General features: G+C 31.1%; 1 protein-coding gene across 1 annotated transcript; it reads right to left on the bottom strand.

Annotated features, from left to right (window-relative positions):
* Positions 1–525: 525 nt before the first annotated feature.
* On the bottom strand, positions 526–25,307 carry LOC121125454 (aryl hydrocarbon receptor). The gene is made up of 9 exons (XM_040720653.2): positions 24,986–25,307; positions 8,312–8,508; positions 6,721–6,821; positions 5,069–5,158; positions 4,095–4,313; positions 3,850–4,037; positions 3,222–3,328; positions 2,923–3,064; positions 526–1,824 (listed from the first exon to the last, which is right to left on the bottom strand). Exons 1-9 carry the CDS (start codon positions 25,045–25,047, stop codon positions 879–881), a joined length of 2,052 nt encoding a protein of 683 aa, XP_040576587.1. The 5' UTR covers positions 25,048–25,307; the 3' UTR covers positions 526–878.
* Positions 25,308–26,096: the final 789 nt, after the last annotated feature.

The raw sequence follows: 26,096 nt of genomic DNA, 5'->3' as shown, positions 1-26,096 counted from the left end.
CTTACGCTATATAGTTATTGAGTAGGTAATAGGTACTTCAATGTATTTTATTCAAATTTAGATGTTTATTTATGAAATGTTTATAAGCCTATAATGAAATAATCTAGTTACTTTTTGAGTGATATATATATATATTTAAATTGAACCTTCTATCCTTCACAATTTATAAACCACTTTGTCAAAGAAAGGTTGAACGTGTGACTGTCCAGATCCTTAGATCAACTTAAATATGAACCCTTCAATGTTTGAAAAAATGTGTGGGAAATTGAATGGCATAGAAGGAGAAGAAAATTTAGATCAGTTTATAGTCTATTGTTTGAGATTTGTGTCCTTTGGAAGGGGGATATCTTTTTATCTGTAAGAAATATGATATTTAATGGGTATAAAAATGAACTACGTTGGAAATGCGAGGAATCCGCTGGGCCTTGGTGTAAAAGTCACCCCATGCAACCCTTCAACTGCCCACGTGTATTAACTAGCCCCTCACCCCTCCCCTACTTATGACATGAATAATGAAACTCTGGATTCGTAATGCATATTATTATTATTATTTTTTTTTTTTCATGGAAAGACAGAAATCAAATTAAATGACTAGAAAAATAATATGATATTAGAAAAAAAAAAGAAGTATATTAAGGTGTACCAATTACATATGGTTGGTTGGTTGGTTGGTATATGAATGAATGAAGAGAAGGGGGGTTAATATTAAAAGTTTTCTTCATAAATGAATCTACATAGGTATAACAAATTGGTTAATATATAGTCATTATAATAATGAAAAAAATGATAACACACTCATTAATATGAATGAATAAAATATTGAGAGGGATGATGAATTTGTAGTTAAAACAATTAAATAGAATAAAGACTGAATGCTACTACTGCCATGAACCGGAAGTATCCTTTGCACCAGAGTAATCATAGGCAATTGAATTCGAAAGGGGTTCACACTTGACTTCTTTGATGAGTTTTTGTTTATTGACATTGTTGTTGGCGGTGGTGGTGGTGGGTTCAAGTGGGAGATTCGAGGAGGAGGAGGAAGAATCCTTGGACACTTTATCCTGTTCTTCAACGTGTCCACTCCGATTCTCGTTGGAAGGCGTGCTGTTGTTGTTTTCGAGAGGAAGAGCAGAGGGGGAGGAAAAGTTGTATTTGCAGTCTTTTTCATCAAAGTAACGATTGAATTGGTCGTACTGAAGAGAGGCAAGTGAGCTTCGAGTAGGGTCGGAGGCCAGATAGGAGTTCCCTGCAATATACTGGGCTGCATTGGCTGCTGCATACTCGGGATAGTACGTTGTTAAGGATCGGTAACTAGCCAAGTACTCAGGAGAGAAGTAGCGGTTATCCACGGAGGCTGCAGAATATATTGAGGGATAGGCTGAGGGTTGTACATAGTCTGCGTAGTGATGATGGTGATGGTGGTGGTTCATGGCAGCGGCAGCATTGGCGGCACTTGTGTTCCCTGGCGAATAAGCGTTGGAGTAGGGATCCACGTAGACATCACTCCCAAGACCCCCTGGGGCCGTATTGTTGTTATTAGTACTATTGTTGTTACTGCCCCCGCCGCCCGAGTTGGGGCTGTTTTTGCGTTTGCCTCGACAAGAGGATAAGAACTCACGGAGATGAGTCTTGTATCTTTTGGCAATCTTTGTGGGTGGCACAGATGAGTTGGAGCCTCCTCCGTTGTTTAAGGCACCATTGATGGTCACAGCTCCATTGGAGATCTCAGAATCGGAGTAATAGGCACTTGTAAGTCCTGCATCTAGGTAAGTCACTTTGAAGTCCATAGTCCGTTTGCCCAATAGATCCTTTCCTTCCTCATCCCTAGAAATAAATAAGTAAATAGATCAATGATCATGCAAAATTAATTTTTCTACAAGAGTAGAGAAAAGTTGACAATTACACAAGTCGGCAAAAAGTTTTTTTTCAATTTTAGTTATACTTGATGATCTGATTGATAAATCTGTTATATTTTTTTTGTATCGGATTTTCTCAAAAGTTTCCATATGAAATTTTGATTATTTTTACACTTTGTATTGATTTGATCAAATTTTTGAGTATGAAAAATATCCTTAATTGATCAAAAAGTTAGTTGATTTTTTTAGTTTTTTAACCATGTTAATTAAAAAAATAAGCTTGTATTTGATATGCAGTAAGACAATTCTAATAAAATGTAATTTAAAGGTTAGAAAACCACCATATTATGAGAGTTTTGCTATTGGGGTGCCAATTGTTTTTACGCTAAAAGAAACCTACTTGAAGCATACATAATTAAGGTTTTATTAACAAAAGAGTATTTTATTTTAAAGTTCTGGTTAGCTGTAATATTGACATACACATGATGTTATTTCTATTGTAAATGATTTTGTTTCTACTAGTTATTATTTTATACTTATTTTTAGATGTTCATTGTTTGCTCTTCAAAAATTAAAGAATAATAATCATAGCTAGATTTAAAAAAAAACACTTTTGCGAATACAAAAACTCTTGCACAAGTCTAAGATCATATTTTCTACAACTTTAGTCGTAAGCAACTTTTATCTCTAAACGCTTAAAAATCCGTGCATTTGCACCTCTTTAGACTGAGGATAGATCTTAATTTATGGGTAAATAACCAGGGGCGTGAAGAATCAATATTATATTTTCTTAAAACAAATTTCAAAAATTTACAGCCGTTTACAGAAAATTTAATTTTTCGGGAAAAAATTTGAAAAATTAAATTATAAATATTACATTTTTCCAAAAAAAAAAAATCAAATATTAAATTTTTGGAAAAAAATTAAAAAATTCACAGCTGTTCACGAAAAATTAAATTTTTTGGAAAAATAAATTAAAAAATTATTTGTTTATGAAAATTTGATAGCTTGGAGAGGATGCTACAGCCTCCCCCTGAAAACGCTCCTGATAAATAGGAATACATACATGAGAGGTCGATGTGTTGAGATGATGAAATCTGGCTTTGAATTTTTATACACTAGACGAGAGGAGGTTTGGAGCCATTGCCACTTATGTTCTTTTGTTTGTAGACGATAGGCAATCATTCCGCTTGCACCTGTCTTAAGTACTACATAATTTTGAATTGAGGGAGAGACGGAGAGTGGAATGAGAATACGTACATATAATAAAAAATAAAAAACAAGGATTAGCAAAGAGTAATAATTACTTTTTTACTATGTATATAATAAGTAAGTTGAAGTAGAATTGAATGAACCTATACTTACATTCTTGATGAGCACTTGCAACATAGGACAAATCATCATAGTGAACGAGGTCATAGCCACCTATATCTGACATTTCATTCTCCGCATACTGGAGCATATCCTTACCCCTAATCATAAAAGAGACAATCACATTTAGTTGAACTGCATGACAATATGGTAAGTAGGTACAAGAGAGGCATTGTTATTGCATACTTTCATGTTAGCTGTTGCAGAGAGAACTTTAGAAAAATAGTATAGTCTTAAAAAAATCATATGGTAGTAATTTGAGTGTATTTATTTTTCCTGTGAATGCGAATTTGGGGCAATATGGGCAACTAGTTGGTGAAGAGGAAATGCTCTACCTTCATACCCCGATTGGAGGCCTTCATTAAGGCTAATGGATGGCATATTGATCTATAATAAACCTAAATTGTCTGTAAAAAAAAGTACCAAAACAGAAACATTAGACTCATGAAGTACATAGATTTTGATTTAGTTCGGGCTTCCGTATCGGAAAAATGTTTTAATACATCCAGTATGACACAAGTCAATAAAAATATATGCAGCATAAGCTCCCCCAGCAACAGCTGATATGAAGCCCTAAGTAAAACTTTGCCCTTTTATACTACTATTTAGGGGAGGAACCTACTTTTGATCAATAGAGACAAAGGTAAAGTCTAATTTATGTTTGGACTTGAACATGACTTCTTTTTGAGGGATTTCCAGAAGAGATGGGGGTCCAAATGGAGTACAGAGACAAAAGAGGGCTAAAGGAGGATCTTCCGTCTTCTTGTTTTGCCCGTGAAGGACCTTAATCCGTCCACGAATGTCGAGTCTCTAAAAGTAATATAATTTTATACATAAAAGTCAATTAAGTCATCATAGGGTCCTTACAAGGAATCCGGAGGTGTTGTCCAATAAACAGCGGAATCGAACGGTAAAGGATCGGTCTAATACGTTGCTACCCTCGGGAGAAGAAAGGATATCTTGAAGTGAGACTCCAGAAGAGGAACTTGAGTCCTCTACATATGAATTCCACATGAGTTGTCGCTGAAGCTCTTCTCGGTCCTCTGAATGAACTAATTCATAAACTGATTGATGTATGACGTCAGACTATAAGTAGATCATATATGTAGATAGATATGTAACTATGTTTAGAGTTGTAAAAAATTATGACTTGCCCGTATGCTAAAAAACAACAACCCAAAAACAACATGGTAACTTTGACAATTTAAAGAATATGAAGGAGAATAGCAGCTAGCTGCTTAGACATTTCATTAGATTAGCAAAGGGGTACTATGAGAAGATCAAATCCACAACTACAAATCCAACTACGTAAATGGTAGCAAAGATATAGATAGGACTATCTTCGATGTCGATCCACTTGATTTGATTTATAACTACCCGTAAAATCTTCTGTGAAAATCTCTGTCTTTCATGAGCACATGTACTTTACAAAACTGTTTAGATTGTCAAATTCAAAAAGTATTACGAGTGTTTTTGTTTATATTTTCTACATCAGTAACAATTATTGATTCTTTTATGTCGTTGGCACTCTGAAGAGTGTTTATATTTTCCAAAGTTGTTAGCATAGTTTCTTAATTCTTCACGAAAGAACATTTAAATTTTCACTAATCACTAGGATGTGTGCTCATGAAAGGCACTGATTCTTTGTTGCACTCTGAGTAGATTCAATATCTGAGCAATTCCTCTCTATGTCCTTGATAGAGACAGAGTTAATCTTTTGAAATGTCTTAACAACTAAAGTCTTTTTCTTCTAAGCATTCTTCAAATTGATAGGGTTACAATTGCATTTTTCGATTTCTTTTATTTAGGGCATATTTTATACAACTCTAACGATTCCTCACCTGATGGAAACCCAGATATGTTTCTATTGAGTGAGTTGCAAAGAATAGTTCTCCGTTACAATCTAAGATCATTAAAAATCCGTTTAAAGCCTGGGATATAAAATATAACAAAAGAATATCATGTTAGGGAAATTCAAGCATTGCATGTTCTATAAACTTTTTTTTGTTATTTTGTAAAATAATCATTACATGAGACTAAGAGAGAATGAGATTCTACAGTCATACATAATATATAGTCAAACAACATCACGAAACTGTTGTTAATAGTGTTGTGTCGACTTGATAAATTTGAAACAACGGAAAAAAGGACTTAAATAATTTCTAGTGTTGTTCATTATACAGGTACTATATGGTATATAGTAGTACCTGACAGCTGATATTGAAACCGGTCTATTAACTTTGCTACGCCATAAATAAATTGACCGCCAATGTCATAAAGCCATTCAAATTTTCTGATAATCCCTTCCTCACAAAAAAATGACCTTTATAAGAAACAAAGAAGTAATCAAATTTCTAATCTAGTCTCCATCCTGAACAAATACCCTGCGGACGTTCCTGTATGTGCAGGTCGAAAAAGTATACCAATATATCTATATTCGTACCGTATCCAGTACAAAAATATATATATATCGTTACAAGTGTTGTTTGGTAGACTTTATTTGTTGTGGTAACCGGGTATATACGAATTTAAAACGGTACTATGTATAATAAATTGATATTGGCCTGCCAAGGACGTAATCTCCCAAATTTATTAGTATTAATAATTGTGTCTTTATTCCATTTCTGGCTTATTCGTAACTTTTCAACTCAATTAAAAATCTTGCAGGCGCAGAAGGCCTAAAGGAAGATCTATTATGCGTGTACATGCAATTTATTTCTAAGAACTTTGCATATTATAATCTTTAACTCTCAACAACTCTCCTTTTCAAAATATAGAGGTTCTGGGATTTAAAACACCCCCTGGTTAAGGGGGGAAAATGCTCCGTAGGTTAGTAGTTTTGTGCTTCCAAAAAATATTTCATAATGCAATTTTAACTCCTACAAACAAGGTACACTTTGAATCACAGAACCTCTTTGCTTTTCAGAGGGAGGTTTTGTTGAGATCATGATAGACGTGTGGTCAACCATCTCAATTGACATTTTTGTTTATAGATTTTTAGTTTATAGCAAAGTATCGAAAAATATGTAAGTACCCATACTAATTTTTGTACCGAATCCTAGCAAAAAATATTGGTATCTTGACATCACTACAAGCTATGGAGGCCCATGCCTACCTTATATATTAATTTATATTCAGTGAAATACTTTCAGCGTATTTTGTTTGGGGTTTATATGCATATATTTTTTAATAACTGTGCTGAAATCGACCCATTTGTTATAAAACCGTGATATATATAAATAGTTTATCTTATCATATATTAAATACTTGATTATTAGAAATTGTCCAGCATAGAAAATTACTTAGGGACATGAGTGGCACAAAACCAAAATATTATTTGTTGAGGTTTAGTGATAAAAAATCACGGAGCCCACTCAATAATTACTACGTAGTCTATCTTTTTAGAGTTTGAAAATCGACTCGCCATTTAAGTCGAGCCAATAGTTGTTCGAGTTAACACAACACTATTACCACTTTGTCACTGGGCTCTTACCTGTAGAAAAGTATCACCATTTAGCATATGATTGTCATATGTTAAAAAGTCTCGTCGATAATGCATATCATTCAGCTCGTCTTTTTCATGTCTCATGGCCACTATAAATATAAAAATAATAATAATAAATTAGATGATTAAATCATAAAGAAATGAAAAACAGCACGGAGCATCATCATCGTCAAAATAGGCCCTTAAGGGCTTCGTCATTCCTCCTCTTTTTTTGAGGCTATAAAATCACGAATAAGAAATTTACCCCAAATAATAATATCTAATAACAAAATAGGTTTTTTAATTAATTTTTTGACCTAATAAAGGTGTTTTAGTGTTGGATTTCAGTATGGAAATATGACACCGGTCTAAGATTGTTACAATTTTAACAAATTTGGATCTATTTTTAGTAAAGTTCGGCCAACAAAGGATCGATCTAGAGAATTAATTTGAGGTAAAAAAATGAAGATTCAAGAGAACATTTTTTTCTTTTATTTTGTAAAGAAAATTTTTATATACGAATTAATTACGGTCCAGATTTTAGTCTAGAAAGAACCACTTAAGAACAAACTGGAGAAAAAATCAGACTTAATCTCAACACTAGTAAATGTATACTAATGTTGGGTTGGGCTCTGAAAATCCTAGACCAGTCTACCACTGTTATGATTTTTAGTGGACCGAACTTTTATTAGAAGTTTGGTTTGGAACAATTTGTCCTGGATAAATCACACTTATTGTGGATGATGTCATGTGTGTTTCAAAATCGTGAACAATAACGTCGTAGGATTTTAAACCTGTTGCACAAATCATATTTGTCCAACTTAGAATAGAAGTTCCATTGATAAAGACCGATGAAAAAATCGATCAATTTACTCAGACCAAAAAAATCGCTATACAAATTGAAAATGATTCATGCCAATGGTTCGAAACATTGGTCCAAATTGCTTTAGAAAATGTCTCTTAAGACCGAGCAAAAAAAAAAAAAAAGTCGTTTTGAACAGAGTTTCACAACTAGTGAATATATAATCGATTAGATTCTAAGAGATTTTTTATAGACCAATCCTCATCCATCATGTTTCGACCACGGCCGACATTTCCTTTTTTACAGAAAAAGTTTGTACATATTCTAAAAAATCCGTCAATTCGTTAAATTTTCTAAAAAACAAAATGACGTGAAACAAGATCAAGACTGATTTTTGTTGACCGACTTTTACTACAAGACCGGTACAGACCAAAGTCGGACCGAATTATTTAAAATTATAAAAATCTCAGACCAATCTTGGATTTCCAAACAGTAAACTATCACTATTATATATATATATATATATAATAATATACATAAAAAGGGAGGTAAGGCTCAACTCAACACAAGGTATTTATGTCATGTTAAAAAATTTCATTTTTGTAAGTAGATATATTTTAAGCGTTGCGTTCCTTCTTCAGTGATTTTTTTATTGTTTCGTCTTCTCATTTCATGAGTTCAAATTCATAGGTCATGGGCATATTTCATATCTATGACAGTATGAAGCACATACACGTAATATGGGGACAACCCGTGAGGATTTGACGAATTAACAGTGATATTAAGTAGTATCATTACCTTGGAAGTAAGTTTTAGTGCGTAGAAATGCGACTGCAAGTCGTAGAATGGAGAGTCGATCCAATTTGGAGAGGATGTTGGACTCGAAGGGTAATAGAGAGGCTAAATGATCCAATTCGCCATTAAGGCGCTCTCGATGGCGTTTGGAGGGATTGCTTTTGGCTTGACTGTTTCCTTCTTTGGGAGCGGGTCGTAGGCTGCAAGAAGTATATGTTATATAGAAATGCTATAGATATATAAGACAATAAGACAGAAAACTAATAAATTCTAAAACATTGAAAACCATAAAAATGAAAACCCCCCCAAAAAAAGATAATTCATTGTGTAATATTGTATTTATTATTTTTTATTATTAGGCTTTGACCATTACTCGAATCAAAAAAGGAATTTTCATTCAAATGATGATAGTCTCGTTCCTATGTACATTGAGAGAGCCAAGAGGGGGAAATATATCATAAATTATTAGTACACGGCAAATGACTTCAACATTTAAAAAGAAACAAAAAGCAAAAAATATCTCGTTAAACGTAAAGAGAAAAAACTGAAATAATATAATATAATATATATATATATATACAAAAATAATTGTATATAGTACGTTCCTTATGAAAATTCTATTCTTTTTCTACGAAAAAATTCATTTTTCTTTGTCTGATTATTAAAAAAAATAATAATAATAACATTATTTTTTTGTTAAACTTAATTAGGTAGAGGTAGTTTCTACATATTGTTATATGGTTTGTTGAATCGATAAATCGATTAAAAGTCTGCTAGAAAGCAAAGGTACAAAAAAGGAAAGGAGGTATGTAAAAAATTATATATATATTTTTACGGAAAAAGATGTACATAATTATTTGTGAAAATAAGTATATATATAAGGCTCACACAAACCTCTTATGTATAAATAGTTATATACGTACTAAAAAAAAAGAAGAAAATAGATGGAAAAAGTGTTTTTTTTTTAATCTGTCAAATTATATGTTCATCTAATAAATAATTCTCCTCTCTCTCTCTCTCTCTTTTCGTATCGTTATTATTATTATTTTATTTTAGATTCCCTTCATCGTCCCGAAAAAAATATCATATATATATTTTTTTTTTCTGAAGCAATTTTATAGCAACATATTTTATGTAGGTATATATATATATTTCAAAGCAATTATTACTTAACAAGAAGAAGAAATAGACAAAACCTCTTTGAACCAAGGGTTACTCTCTTTTTTTTAAATGAGATTCTATCTACGAATATACCTGATTAGGTATACATTATTCAATATATTGAATGAAATGATACTCTTACGAACAGAGATGTACGAGACAAGAGAGATTAATGTATATTATTCATGAGACTTTTGTAAACAAAATACAGTTTGTGCTACGGTCATATGTGCCACTACTTGGTATTGGTGTTAAGCAGGGTTGATTAAAGCATTGTAAGGCTGGGATTCTAGTTTAAGCTACATTTTCGTGGTTTTTTTTGTTTTTTTTTGTGATTTTAGCCAAAAAATATATTGGTCTCAAGAAAGAAATAGTAGAATATGTATAAAAAGCAAGCATAGGTTTAAAAATTGAAGGTTTGGAGAACGGACTAATCCATTTTCATTTATTTATATTACAAAAATTGATTCAAAGCTTGACAGCTGGGTCGGTGTTTTACGCTCCTTCCGGAACATTATGTCTTTTTCTTCGTAAAAAACAAGGATAACATGAAAATATTCAATTTATCTACATTAATAGCTCCAATTTCGGAAAAGTACTTTTAATATACTCCTCGTCATTGTTTGGAGTTATTAGGGTTCGAAGAACAGACCTACTTTGCTCAATTAATATAAAAGATCACTCTCTAACAAATGGACAGTGTTATTCTCCATCTTTGAAACGTCGTCGTGACTCAGTTCTTAGATGTTCTCTCCCAGGAATGTGTCCACAGGAGGTGGGCTGGAGGAACTTAAGTCTCCCAAACGCATAAAATCTTGGGGACACTGCATGTTTCCTTAATAATGATAATAGCTGGAGAAAATTTTTAAAAAAAATGTTCAGATTGCTAACAATTTTTGCTTAGGATCTACGACTCTAAATATTTAATCTCCCCTTTCCTTTCTAATATGACGCCCTGAGCTTTAGCTACACACGCTCGTTGAATTAACCTGATTTAAAATCCCAATTATTATGTTTCATTTCCTTTTCCTTATTAATATGACAAACTGAGCTCAAACAAATTTTGCTTTATTAATATAGATAAGATTCTTTCCTTTATTACAAATCCCTTCATCACTAATTTAATATATACCTCCTAGTGCACAACTTGGTTTAACACGTCACAATTGATATAGATTTTCTTAATTTATATTTCATAACTACTGTTGTCCCGCATACCGGTACTATAGTGCTACGGGATTATTTACACATTTAAAACAGTGCTACACTAAATTGATATTGAAACCAGGTCTTGAAGTCCAATTATCTCTTTAAAACAATTGAGCACACTGATGGCTTAATTGTCTACATTTCCAAGCTATCCCCTTGATATAAAAAGCAAAAATGTAATGTGTCTCATTCCCTCCTGTCCTTGAAAAACGTCCCAAATTCTAAAGCACTCTTTACAAGGCATCATTTGAAAAGTACCTTAGTTTACCACTGGGGTATTCCTGTTTTTTAATTATTTACCTTTGTGTGTACAAATCCATCAGCAAAATAATGCGATTCCCGAATAATTTTATTTATTATTTGTCAATTCAATGTTGTGTTCGGGGTGCAAGAACAATAAGGCCTATTAAACTAATTAGAGTAATAGTTTTTATTAGTCTTAATATATATGGCATATTAAAGTATTTGATATTATTCTTATAAATATTTAATCCTTGATGATCAAAGTTGATTGCCGATGATGTCCCCGGTTGATATCTATGATAAACATGACATTTAGCGAAGATTGTTCAATAATGGTACGGTCATTACGTTGGATTTGTAAGTGTCCTTAAGATTTGGTAAAAAATCGGACTTTTTGGGACTAATGCTTCCCTAGATAAGGAGTAAGGATTCATAGCCACATGATGTCACAAAATACGCAGTATTTTGCAGGGAACACATTTAAAACTTGAAATGGATTAAGACCATTGGTTGAGGGGTTAGTGTGCAATTAAAACAATGTACTTTTTTTATGTGTGTTCCTCAAAATATCTGGAAAGTCAACATAAAACAGTATTGAACGAAAATCAAGAAAATCCCAATTTTTGTTTTTACGTCATATATTGTGTACATATACGAAATTTGAAAATACGGCCTAATATAGTTTATAGAACTATTTGAGTGAATCAAAGGAGCTGTATGTAAATTTCTGGGATGAGTTTTGAACCTCCTTTTGATTTATGAGACTGATATTGGCCCCCATATAACCCTTACAAATAAAATCGGTAATTCTTTTATTATGAATATCCATTTTGCTTACTTTAATTGCAATTTGCGACATACCCAAAAGTTGAATAAGAGTAATTAGTTAATAGAAATTGATAAATAACCGTATTAAAAATTTAAAAATTATCCACACTCCATTTTGATATGAAATCATTCTAGCTTATTTTTGTGTTGAGGGACCATATATATATATGTATATAATATGACTCCCCTATCTCATGTCAGATTTTGATGGATAAATAAATGTGTTGTATGTAGGGACGGTTTACGAAACGTACATGCTACATTGTTACATGTTTAAAATGTGGTTTGAAATAATAAAAATAATATGATTAGGGTTAGGATATTTTACAACGCATTTTTTGTGTGCTTTTTTTTTCCTTCTTTTTTTTGGAAAAAATAATAAAAACAATAAAGACCAACGAAGAAGAAAAATGCTTTGTTTCAAGGTCGACTCTTGGTTCTATCATGATATACATTAGAGAGATCACTATTTTTGTAATGAAATATTATGAAAGTGCCCATTTAAAAGGGTATGAATATTGCATATCTAAGGATTATAAAAATAGTTTTGTCTTGACTCTTTAAGTCTATCAATTATCTCACAATGGCCATTTTTAAGATGTTGACTCATTTTAAAAGGAAGTTGTAATAATTCTACTCTCATCCAAAAGAAAACATTATTTCCTAATTCCAAAAGCAATAATGTATATTGATACACAGGTCCTCAACGTATGTTGACAATATCAGCCAGATTCATCAATTAGTTTATTTTTGACATATTATTTCGTGAGCTCTGCCATTTTCAACTATTGAAAGAGAAAAAAACAACTCCATTTTGGATATAAATCAGCGAAAACTTTTATAATGGTGCTTTATTCGTCTGAAATAGTTATATGATACAAAATGATATATTTTGAAGAATAAACAATTAAAAAAAAAATCCCCTAAATTGTTTTTTCCATTCCATGTTTTTTTCAATGGTAGAAAATCGCAGAGCACACCAAAAAATGTTTAACCTTTTGACCTATCAAAAACAAATTAACAGTTCCAACTTAGTATACATGCGAATTCGGAATTAGGAAATAAGGATTTATTTTCGATCAGACCTCCTAATTTTTTTATAGATATGCTCCGAGCAAATATTTCACAATATAAATGAAAGAGGATCACCTTATCAGTGTCAAAAGGTCATCTAGTAATCACCAAATAGCCATTGATAACTCGAAATTCACGTTACTAATCCTGTTGCAATTTGATTGGAACTCCGTCCGCGAAAGGCTTCTACTATCCTGAGACATTTTCAAAGTTGTGGATTGAGTTTTTCATAATAATTTATTAAAATCCCGGATTTTTTTTTTCTTGACGGTTTGCTATTGTTTATCAAAGGGAAGTTTGCTGTTATGGGCACATCTAAAATCAATATATCCTTGCAACCTCATGTTCAAATTTTGGAAAGACTTTGAGTGGAGGCAAAACTATTTTTGTATTCCTTAGACATGTCACATTCATACTTAGAATGGGCATCCTTATAACATTTTATACTAAAAATTAGTGACCACTCTAATGTACATGAGTATATTTTCACCAGACCGAATAAATATCCAAACCTACTGAAGTTGTTACTCTTGCAACTCTCAGTCGCTAATGACACACGGTCAAATAACGAGAACATTTAATTATACCTAATTAAATTTTTGCACACCTTTGTTCATTGTTTTTAATGTCATGGCGTGAAAGAAAGAAAGTAACAGACCCCTATTATGTAATCACTCATTTTAACTCTCTTATTATCATTATATGTTCAGGCTTTTACTTATGTAAGTGTCTTTTAGTCGAGGCATCAATTATCTCAAGGAAGATTTTTTTTAGGAGTAGGTTATGTAGAAATTGAATTGAATTCAAAACTATCCTTTCTATATGATTAAATATAACAATTTACCTATTGCTACAATATCTGCCCTAGGGCAGGGGTTCTCAAACTTATTACATTACGTAGCATCTGAGAAGATATCCCCAAGTATCACTCCCTGATTTAAAACAATAACTTGTAAAATATTTTTTCTTATCATCTTCTTTTTGAAAGACATTGATAACTTTTTTATTTTATAAAAACCATATTCTTTGGATGAGGTTTTTGTAACAAAAGATGTATTTTTTGACATTTAGGCGGAAAACCATATTATTTGATGATTATTATTTTTTTTTTATACAAACATTTGGAGAACCACTGCCTAATAGAAATATCATGAAAAAAAAAAGTATGAGCACTCGGTAGATTTTTTGCTATATAAAGAATCCATATTAAACCTATATAAGGACACCAATTTGAGCTCTTTACTTCAATATGATTCAAAAGTTATGGTCGATTATGCATTTTGAAGTGTTTGTTCTACCTTGACCTCTAAAAAATTAATGACCTCTTATTTTGATCATACTTACTCCTCATACCAAGTTAGATCAAAATTGATTTTTGTCGTATTCCTAGTAACCAAAAGACTAACAAACAGAGTTTAACCAATAACTTCTGTTTAACTTTACTGGTGGAGATAAATATATCACGAGTAAAGACATTGCGAAAGTATAACTTGGAAAAATGATCAAAACTTAATAAATTTGTATGGGGTCCTTCCCCTAAAGTAATTAACATAGTGTTCAAGAACCTCTTCTAGAACTCGATACGTATTTGACTGTCAATTCCAGATTTAACAAGAAAACTAGATAATAAAACTGTAATATAGGAAATGAGTATTAGTGATTCAGATTGTCTATTGTGGGGCCCCATGCAAAACAGATAGCAAAGGGTTCAAATCCAAATATACATAGGTAGGAAATATGATAAGAAATAAAGTTAGGGCAATCTGATTAGAACAAAGTTAGGTAAAAGAAAATCGTAGGGAAAACACAGATGATTTATTAAGTAATTCTCTGTTTTTTGATAGTGACGTCATTGGGCGCATTACTTTTGGTAAATGTAACACGTAAAAAGTAAAAAATGTAGAACTTTAACTTGGTTTGTTCGATATATTTAAGCTATTCAATTATTCTCCATAGTTATATTCCCGTATTTGTGGTCAAAACATCCTTTATGCTAGTAAATTCTTATTGAAAGTTAAAAATCGTTGCTGACTAACCTTGTTATAATAATTATAATTGATTAAGAAGAGGTCTCTGCAAAGAAGAAACTAAATATAACGACTAGAAAAGTACACTTTTTTCTTTTTTATTCATTATCTAATCAGTCGTGGGGCTGTTAAATTATCTCTCTAAAGGAAGAATTCTCGCCTATCCTTGGTGTAAATTGATTTGAAAATCCATAATAAAATAAATATATATTTATTTAAATATAATTATAATATTTTCCCTGTACCATTGTTATTTTAAATGGATAAGATTTTTCTTTTATAGGAGTAATTTTTTTTTTTACTTACGAAATCATAAAACAAACTGCTGATATTAACAAGGATCTTAATTCAGTAATACCACATGTATTCCTCCTCTTTCTAATCTCTAAACATTGGGTGAGGGTTGGTGTGTGCACTTATTTTTTTTTGAAAATTTGATTTTAATTTTTTAATCTTATTTTTGTAAGGAAATAATACACTCTCGTGACTAATTGGAAATTTTATTTCTATTCTTAAGAAACTACTTCTTTTCTCAAACAACATTTTATCAATAATGTCCAGAGGCCACTCTGGTGACAGATTGCTAAGGGTAACCCAGGTGCTTTGTCTATAATAATGCTCTGGATAGTACCCTTTCATACATAAGATACCCATCGATTTTCTCTCTCTCATGTGAGCCTTTTTAATCTTCCCATATGGATTTATACTGTAACTACTCAGGGAGCAGAAAAGTAAGGGGGGTTAGAGTGGGGTTCGTTGGTAGTGAACTCCGTAAGGTTAATTATGAAACGTTGTTGTATGTAGTTGATATTATTAATTAGATTAGAGAGTCGACGATGGTTTTATGTATGTTATGTTGGTAAAATATGGCAGATGATAACTTTGTCAGTCTTTATCTAACCTTTTACATATTATTATTATTATATTCGTCATCAGTTGATTTTTGACGTTTGAGAAGGAGAGCTCAAGCAGATGATCATCACAAAAAAAAAAAGAAAAAAAAATTCTTAATGACTTATTATCAAGAGTATGTTTGTCCAAAAATTATTATTTTTTTAATAACATCTTTACGTTGTTCTACTCGTATCTATGTATAATACATATAATAGAGACTCACCTGTCATTAAGTCCCCCCACACTCTCCTTAGTTAGTAAGTAAGATCAACTCAATATCCAGTAGATCATAATAGATCATCAACTCCCAGTTTTGAAACCTTGGTAGTAGTAGTAACGAGTAGCTCTTATAATTTCTCTTTATTTTATTTTTTTGAAAAAAGATCATCTTTTCACAAATGATTTTTATCAATAAATTATGACTACATATTATAGATAGTACTTAAAATATAAGTATTTATAGCCAGTTTCACCATTTTTTATGCTCCATTTTTAATAAAGGGGTCTCATACGTATTTTGTGTTTAAAAAGACTTTTCAAAATAAAATTCTTCGTGATACATCGAGTCTTTGAAAATGTTATTATAGAGACTTAAACGTTACTACTTCTAATTTGTGGTTCATCCAGGGATGCGAATAAAGATAGATCACTATTTATAATAGTGTTCTAACTTGGCTCGGGAATTATGGACAGGCCCAAAAAACAAGATTTGGTCCTATACATATCATTGATATTCGCTCGTAATCACTCAACTCTTCAATTTTGTTCAGGACAAAAGTTTAACATAGTTTTGATGACGTCAAATAATGTTCCATGTACAATGAAATATCCCTATTTACGAGTATATGAAAATCTCAAAAAGCATATCTACAAAATAATATTATATCAATACTTCCTATTAAAGCATCGAATATTTCGATTTATACGTGAATGCAATACGTCACTAATACGTGGTGCGTCAATAATTAAACAATATTGAAGAAAAATCATGGGTGAAAGACAATCCCAATTTATTTTATACATATAGCTCAATAATTCATGGACATTTATTCATCAGTTATAAGCCTTGAATTCAAATTATTAGGATGAGTTAAAATATCCTATAATGTTAACTATTATTGTGTGTTTTTTTATGTTTTTGTATGGCCCCGATTTGGCCTTTTATATCAAGTCTATCAGTTTCTTAATAATTTATTGGGACGATGAATTTAGGCTATTTTATGTGTGCTTTTTTTTATGTTATATCATTTTGGACCAAAGGAGTTGATGGTATGTATTGACTAAAAAAGAATGTTTACATGAGTTTTCAGCCTTCAAATACCCTTTTTCATATATCCTAAGCCATTTATACATTTAAAAAGAAGAGCTTTTAGTATACAACCTATCTAATTATAAAGGGAAAGCTAAAAATATTCGCTATTACTTGAGCACCAAAGGGGAAAATATTCCTTCTCGATAATACTAGTAAAAGTTACACGTTTAAAGTACAAATGCTTTCGAATGTTATTTATTCCATTTTTTATGAGAATGAGTAGGAATTATTAAAGACAATTATTGGATGCACCAAAATTATATTAAATATGTCTCGTTATAGGAACTCTTACTTAAATCCCTAGGATCCTACTAATTCCCTCCCTATGGGCAAATGAGAACCCAGATACTTGGAGTGCAATTAACTAGGATGAATAAACTGGGGGTACATACAACCGGGAATTCACCTTTAAAAACAGGAGCCTCTCTGGTCACCCAACTATTAAATACTATTATTTTCTGTGTTAATAAAGTAGAGTATGTAAAAATGCATCTATGATGAAATTAAGTTCTTTTTGATTTGAAATACTTGATCTAAGAAACAGTCCAGTGTGCAAGTCATATTAAAAAAAGTATTTATATAGAATTGCAATAGAATGCTATTTAAAATGAAATAAAATGGAAGCAGATTATATAAAATATTAAAGAAAAGTGTGTGTCTGTTTTTCGACGCCTACAAACTCTGGGATATTCCTTCTGCTAGCTCAAAATAAATAGAAGCCTTAATTTTGAAGTACCATGTCTAAGATTATTGAAGATTTTTAACAAGTAAGCCCAGCTTACAACTCTAGAGGAAATAAAAAACCCTTTAGTGCGATGAATTCCCAAAATGGGACATCCTAATGTACTAAATCTATGTATGTGGAAGTAATGATCTAAGACTGGACTCTGAAAACAAGGGAAAAAAAGCGTTCTCGGAATGAGTCTTAACTGTTTAATCTATACCATTTCTTTCTTTTCCCCTTGATGTGTTAATAGAGAATACATACAATAATTTGTACACACCTTGAGGGGGTTAAACGTAATAGAATCACAGCAAGGGATGATGGGAAATCCAACTGTGAGGCTCTTCTTCTCCCTATGTGTGTAGGTATGTTCTTCTCTAGGCTCTGGAAGGACGATTCTTCCTCTCCCTTGCCATGTTAATTAATTAATTAAATAAATATTCCCTTTGATATATATACTAGTCGATGCACTTTTAATGAGATCCTAATTAACTTGTTAAGAGTGCTATGAGGAATGAAACTAACACAACAATATATAAACAAAAGTGTTTTATCAAAATAGTCAATAGAATTTAGAAGACTTTTCTGGAGTTTTAGTCTAATAAATATCAAGTGTGGTGGGTTAAAATGAGGAAAATATCCAATATATTTTTAATACATTATATGTATATGCGTAAAAAAGAAAGAAGTAAACAAAGAAAATGGAAATTTAAGTTAATTTTTCAAAAGAAAATTCACAAAATAATTTTCTGTCAAAAGCTTTTTTTTGCCAAAAAAAAATTGATATTTAAAATGTAATTTGTGAAATTTTTTCTAAATAAATTTAATTTCTTGTGAATAGCTGTTGATTTTGAGAAAAAAATTCCCAAAAAATTTGATATTTGAAATTTTTTTCAAAAAAAATGAAATTTGTTGTGAATGGCTGTTAATTTTTGCAATTTTTTTCCAAAAAATTAAAATCATTTATAGAATTGATATGGGCTTTTAAATTTTTTTCCAAAAAATTTAATTTGTTGTGAATTGCTGTGAAATTTTCAAACATTTAATTTTTAACATTGCAAAAAAATTTCAAAACCCAAGTCCCTCCAAAAATATAATCCTGCCGTCGCCCCTGGGTTAACATTTGTATTCTTTGACAAATATTTGTCAATTTTTATCAACAAATTATTATTACTAAACCTCTGGGAGGGTCACAAATTGCACTTTAAGTTGGCAAAATTGTTTGTCACAATAAAAGTATTTTGAAAATGACAGTTTAAAATATATATTCTTGCCGTCAACACAAAAGCAAGTTGAAATGATTTTTCTCAAAATGGGCTGTGAATTATTACATTTGAATTAATCAGCGACGAATTATCGTCTATTTCTTATTAAAACATTGGGTGCGTTACAAATTACGGTGAAAGTAGCAGAAATGGATGATCACTCTAAAAGAATGAGAGATTAATAAACTTTAATTAAAAGACCACATAAGTATCTTAATAAATAAAGATTCCAAACTATACTAAACATTTTGGGGTATCGTATCGCATCATCCCACCAATTTGAAAACTGAAATATGCTATATTATATATGAGGCTGAATGAACCATGAAAATAAATTAAGATTCTCTTCTTTTCTTTATTTTTGAGCAAGATTGCACATCATATTACTGATTTATTGGAATCTTGGATTTGCATTCACAAATAATCTGCATTTTAGAAATATTCGATGCTGTAATAGGAAGTATTGATATAATAGTTTTTTGTTTTTTTTTGTAAAAATGCATTTTAGAGATTTATATATATATATACATTTGATCTTAAACTAAAGCAAAAATTATTGAGCATCTTAACTCATCCCAGTAATTTGAATACAAAGCCTATAATTGACAAAAATACATCAATGAAATATTGGCTTCTAGGAAGAAAAAAAAACATTTTTGGTGTATCAACATAATCTTGAACAAAAATTTAAAAAAAATCCTTTTTAATTATTACAGGTATATACAGCCCTAAATTTTATCACCATATTTGGGCCAGTTATGTGCTTTGTTGTCAATGTTTAATGATGAGTTAAATATATCAGAATGTTATCTGTAGTTTCGAATTTTAGTTTGATTTATTATATAGCATTTGGTTCTGATTTTCATAATAAATGTCCAATGTATCCATTTTTAGAATTCCAGACTCGAGTACATATTTTAAATACTTGCGAATCGACTTGATTTCGAAATTCATTTCAATTTTTTTGAATGGCTATATCTTTCAACTATTCTTTACTTTCTGAAGTCTTGAACTTTTCTTAAGGAAAATAAACAAAGGCTTGAAACTCGAATTGAACCTTTACTCCATCTCTGTTAACTTTCAATTCTTTCACTATGACCAATAAGGTTAGCAACTAGTTTAAGTGCAATTTGTCACCGTCCCTCCAAAAGATTAATCAACATGTTTTCTTGATAGAAATGCAAGATTATTTGTCGAATAATACCAAAGTATTTATACCTCAATTCTGAGCTTAAAATCATTCTAGTTTGGCTTTAATTTAATGGAGCACAATTGTTTTAGTAAATAACACCTGTGTATATAGGATACCTTCTTCTAATTGACTTTTAAATACTAATTGAACACCGATTAGTAACACCTTTCCATTTAATAAATATATTATGAAATTAATTTTTCTGTACTTTAAGGGCAATTTGCCGTGTCTTTTAAGACCATAATTATTCTTCAAACAATGCAAATGTATCTAATCCATCACTGTTTTTATGAAAATCATTCCGTCTTGCCTTTGTATTGACGCAATATCTATATTTTTACGCGTAATTGACTATGAAAATAATGTAAATTCAAATGCCTGGAGTCATTTGAAAGAACGTCAAAGAATACAAATTTTGAGTGTAAATTCATTCCAGCCTGTTTTTGTGTTGAGGGACCACAAGTGTAATAACAAATAATATTTCCATATTATGGAAGCTTCAGTTTAATTGACTTTTAAATAATACCTAATGCGACTACTGCCTTTTTCTTTCTTCAAAGGCACTTATATTAAATTACTTACAACTAAGAAAAAAAAAAGATCCTACTTAGACGCCCCTCAGGGATGGGAGTTGAGAGGTTGTAAAAATGAACTAAAAACCCTAGGAAAAATGGACCTGGATTTTATGCCCCACGTCGTCATCATCATCATCGTTGATGTTGTTTTTACATACAGAGAAAGAGCTTCTGTACTTTACACAATAACCTCTAATTATATTAATGTGATAGTCTCATTATTCTGGGGTTGGTTTTTTTTTCTTCATTTACTTATTTCTTTTATTTGGACATAACTGTGAGAAAAAGATATATACATATATATTATTGAGATGAAACCTTTTTAAAAGGTAGCACTCAAAAAATGTATTTGTGTTTTTATTATTTTTCTTCAAACATAATCGTCAAAACGACACAATTAACCAACTTTTTTTTTGTTTCGACAGAGAATACACACACAAATTAGATGTTTCAAAAAAAGATATTTAATTATTATATGAATATATATATATATACAAATATTCAATAGCAAGGGAGTTCAATAGCCCTCTACAAGTCCCTTATAGAGCGTTTTCATTCGATGTAAGCGCTTTTGGTTAGGGCATTTTTTGGGGCCTAAAGAATCAAATTTTATATGAATAAAAAAAAACCCTTTGATTAATATTAAGGAAAATAGTAAACTATTGGATCATGTCAAAATGGGACGAACAAATACCATGAGTTGAACCCTATTGTACATGAAAAATATATGCCTCTAATGCCTAGAATTATTGTATATCACAGGTATTACAAATATGTTGTTATAACGGCGTTTAACAACCTTATTGTAGACAATAAACTAACAATTACAGTTTAAAGAGCTAATTATACTACTTTTCTCATCTATAATAGATTAAAAAAAAAAAAACAAGTGTACAAATTGATGCCTTTCATAGGGGTTTTTCAGTTTATATTACTTTGATTTAATTCAAATATCACTGCTTATTATTTGCAAGAAGTAGTATTCATTTCAGGTGTTAATTTTTTTTTATTCTTAAAGCCATTTGATGGAGTTTATTCAAGATTTATTTGAAATTTGTACATTTTATGCAATAAAAATATTAACCCTCAGCCCCCAAGATAGCAACTTCTTTAATTATGATGCAATTATTGACGTCAGTGAGAAAGATCTATAGTCTATATTGCCTACAGTCAAACCTTTATTAAGCAGTAAGGTAAAGGAAACTCAAAAAGTGATTACTAAGTGAAGATCATTTCTAAAAACTAGTTTTTCTATTTTGTTCCAGTTTTTTAATTTGAAAGCTGGATTTGACTGCGCTGCGGTGAGACGCTTAAAAGAGGTGTTCGTTCATTTGAAAATCGTCAAACCTTCATAATTGAGGTAATTCTTGTAATTTCTTATAAAAATTTGACAAAGAATTGTTCCCAAACGTTTTTGTATCTTTGCACTCTCCTTCCTTGGATAGTATTTGATCATTATCTGTTTCCAACTCTTCATTATAAAGATGTAATTTACAACAGTGATTTCCAAATTTTTGCCGTTGGCCGTATACGGCCAACATGAAGTCAAAATTGGAAAATAAATTATATATACATTAGTCTAGTATTGGAACAATACCAATCTTTATACTTCAGTATTTTGATACTTGCTCGTAGGATTTTTGGAGGGACTGATTTGATCATTGATGAAGTTTAGGAGAAATTTTCGGATTTTGCCTAAGTACCGAGAATCAAGCATTTTAAAAGATTGTATTAATATAAGGTTGATCATTGAAGCTCGCTATAACTATTATCAGTGCGTTTTGAATAATCTACCAAGAAGTTTAACATGTATGTGATTTATTGGGTATTACTAAGCCTAAAGTTGCAGTTGAAAGCAAATGATCCTTTGTTTAAAACCGGAGGTGCAATCCTGACTCATTACACTGACCTCATGTCATGTTTAAAACATCTGGATTGGGACCCGAAAGATGGTGAACTGTGCCTCGCCAGTTTCAAGACATGAGAAATAGAGTGGACAGGCCAAAAAATCCTTAAGCCTTTTTTTCCTTAAGAGTCCATTTTCATTTTTTGGCTTTCAGAGGAATCGTGGTCTTTTGATGTTGCACATATGGGCTCCAATAAGTTCATTCATCGAGCAAAAACATTATTACGTAAATTTTGAAAAATACCAAAAATAATTTCCGTCATAATCTTATGAAATTGCTTCAAAAGCACACTTATGACACCATGATGTCAATTTAAAGACTTTAGAAATGATTGTGACAATATAAAATTTGACAAGTTTAACTTTAACGAAACCAATTGATAACCTTTTGTTTGTTAGGTACTTTTTTAACGCATTTAATGAACTGGGACATTTGAACGTTACCCCAAAAATGTAACGAGTTTTATGACTGCGTACCATGTTATAGAAATTAATCATCTCCCTTTTTAGCCTAGCACATTTGCAAAAGCCAATTAGGCTCATTTGATCGTTAAAAAAGAGTAGTTTTGCTCATATAAAAATACAACAATGGTCGGCTTAAATTTGAGTTTCCTGGATTATATCTATCGAATGTAAGACAGCTGCTTAATGCTAACAAGGTTCAGAGTTCATCTACTTATAGCCAAAGGCGCTTTAATGCAATGGGCTAATCTAGAATGAGGCCCAAGGGACCACTGATTAGCTGTAAATTGGTATTTTTTTACCTACATTTCTTTTCATTCGGCTATCATTAGCTTAAGGTGGCATTGCCTACAGCATTGATTTCAAATGGTGCTCCACGAAACGATAAACCTTTGTTTATTTATAATAATTCCAATAAATAGATACATTTTTTTTAAATGAATGTAAATAGTATAGTATTTTCATCATGCCAAATTAAGGCTCTTAAATAAATATATTTATTTATTGGGGAAACTCTAGTTTTGGTAGCTTGGAAATATTCATTCCGAGTCGTGTCTCAAGGTCATAAAGATATATCTCAAGTCAAGCCACAAAATAACAATTGTATTCATTTAATAATCCGGCAATCTAAGATGAACACGTAAATTACATATTTCTACAATTCTTGAGTATTGCGAATCATCCCAGTAGTTTTATTGCAAAGCCGATAACTGACTAAAGTATGTTTATAAATATTAGGCTCTATGTATATATGAAGTAAGCAAATTAATTGGAATAATCTTCTTGCCTTTAATTTTGTTCAAAATTGTTCTTAAGTTGACAATTTCACCAATTACATTAATTTTACCAACTAATACACGTTACCCACATAAAGAGGACGAGAATACAATTTAAATAAAACTAATGTTCATGATTTTTTAGAAATGATGTCAAAATGGCATCATATGGCCCACTCAGGGTCATTCTAGTATAAAATGATTATATTATTTTATTTTTTTAATACCTAAAGAAATATTTTTATGCAGGTTTCTTGATATACATAAATTATCTTTGAACAAGTCAAGTTTATATGTAAAAATACAAACGAGTTTTTCAGACTCGTTGATTCAAGTCTGTAATTATCAAATATGGTTATCAGAGGACATTATCCTATAGCCGTGCGACTGATAATTAGGCTAACATATGCAAATTCTACGCTAGCAAAAATTTGGTTGGAAAATTTTTTCTTTAAATAAAATTTCCTTTATAATCTATTTAATTTTTTTTTGTTATATTATTGCGGGCCTATTTTTGGGGAGTGCGAAAGTCTCTAAGCTCTCTTAAATTGCACATTGGGAACTGAAGACTCATAAAAATTAGTAAGGGCGTCATGATTTTTTGTTAAACCTTCTATTTATTTCATATAATAGCGACGATATCCCATAAATTCCGGGTAAAATTCGTTTTAATTTGATTTAGCTTTACAAATAAATCATTGACGAGAGATGTTAAACAATTTAATGTGATTTTTTTAAATTAAATTGTTAGTTTAATATTTTTTGCGTGAAACAAATTATTTGTATAAATACAATGAAAAATGTAATCAAAGTTGTCTCTTTGACTAAGTCAGGGGTTGCAAAAAGGGGGAGTAAGTAGAGAAAAGAAAAGTGTCAACAGGTCACATTTGCACATAATACTAATTATTGCTCATGCGGTGATTTTTAAAAGTTATTGATTTTTACAAATATATCATGTATAAAATTTGGGAAATTTGAATGATGAGTACTTTAAATTAATTGCTCAACGAACAACTTTAGATTTCTTACCTTTTATTGGATCGTCTCCGTCGCTTTGTGGCATACACAGTGCTCAAGGGGTTTAAATTCATGTCTGACTGAATACTACAACAACGGGTAATGACAAAAATAAATCTAATCAATGCCTTTTCTATTAAGGAAATGCTTAATTAATCGAAATCAAATATCTATTCACTTTTGAATCATGTTACACCTTGAGAATATAAATAAAAACAGTGTCAGAATTCGTGGAGTTGCATTCTCCTCTATTCATGGACTGACTTGTTAGTGAGTGAGGAGTTACCTAGGAGGGGGCAACGCCGACGTCAACGGCAGCTAGTATTTTTGTATTAGATAAAAGGAAGAAATATATAGATATATTATTAAAAATGGATGTACAGAAGTGGAAAATTGAGGGGGAAAAGCTCCACCTTTCTCTCTCGACCCTACAGGGGCGACCAATGACGAAAATAAGCTCCGCCTCTCTCTCTCTCTCTGTCTAGAAGCAACTACCTGCACGCCAAAAAGAGGGAGCTTTCCTCTTCTTATCAGTCACTCAGTATGAAGATGAAAAAGGAGAGAGAGAGAGAAAAAAGAAGATGGAGGCTATTTAAATATTCATACGTCACACGATTTCTCCTCCCTACTTCTTTTTTCTTTTTCCTTTCCTCCTTTTCTTTTCCTTTACTCTCATGGAGGAAGATATTTATTTATCTTTTATATTTATATTGAATAAAAGAAATTCGGTAATCTCGCAGAATTTCTTTTTATATAATAATATATGACTTATTCAAAAACAATCCTTAAATTTCCTTTCCCTCTTTCCATTTCCCAATATTCTTTTTGTATTTATTTTTTTGTATACAACGCGCCTATGGATAAAAACTTTTTGTCCATGGTCATTGTTGATGTTCTACGGCTGGAATAACATTAATAAATGGTAGTTGGATACCTGCAAGTATTCCAAGACCTTAATTTTGTTTCAAGCTAAAATTAACTTTATGCTTTGATATATGGTCAAATATAGAAAATTGCTAATAAATCAACTTTTTCTAAGACATAAATAGTTTACTACATAAACTACTGGGGGGAAAAAAAGTAAGATAATGCTTTAAAAATGGCGGATAAGTGCGACTTTTGA

Source organism: Lepeophtheirus salmonis, chromosome 10 (genome assembly GCF_016086655.4).
Source record: "Lepeophtheirus salmonis chromosome 10, UVic_Lsal_1.4, whole genome shotgun sequence".
In the NCBI taxonomy this organism is placed as follows: Eukaryota; Metazoa; Arthropoda; class Copepoda; order Siphonostomatoida; family Caligidae; genus Lepeophtheirus; species Lepeophtheirus salmonis.
The sequence above is the reverse complement of the archived record's forward strand: the minus strand, read 5'-3'. Positions and strand labels throughout refer to the sequence as shown.

What these genes read in the sequence shown, in the direction of transcription:
- LOC121125454 (XM_040720653.2), bottom strand. Translation starts at nt 25,047, where the DNA reads ATGAATTTAAACCCCTTGAGCACTGTGTATGCCACAAAGCGACGGAGA. An exon ending in CATATCTGGGTTTCCATCAG is followed by an intron (nt 4,314 to 5,068) that starts GTGAGGAATCGT and finishes ATCTACTTATAG; the next exon opens with TCTGACGTCATACATCAATC. An exon ending in ACAACACCTCCGGATTCCTT is followed by an intron (nt 4,038 to 4,094) that starts GTAAGGACCCTA and finishes TATTACTTTTAG; the next exon opens with AGACTCGACATTCGTGGACG.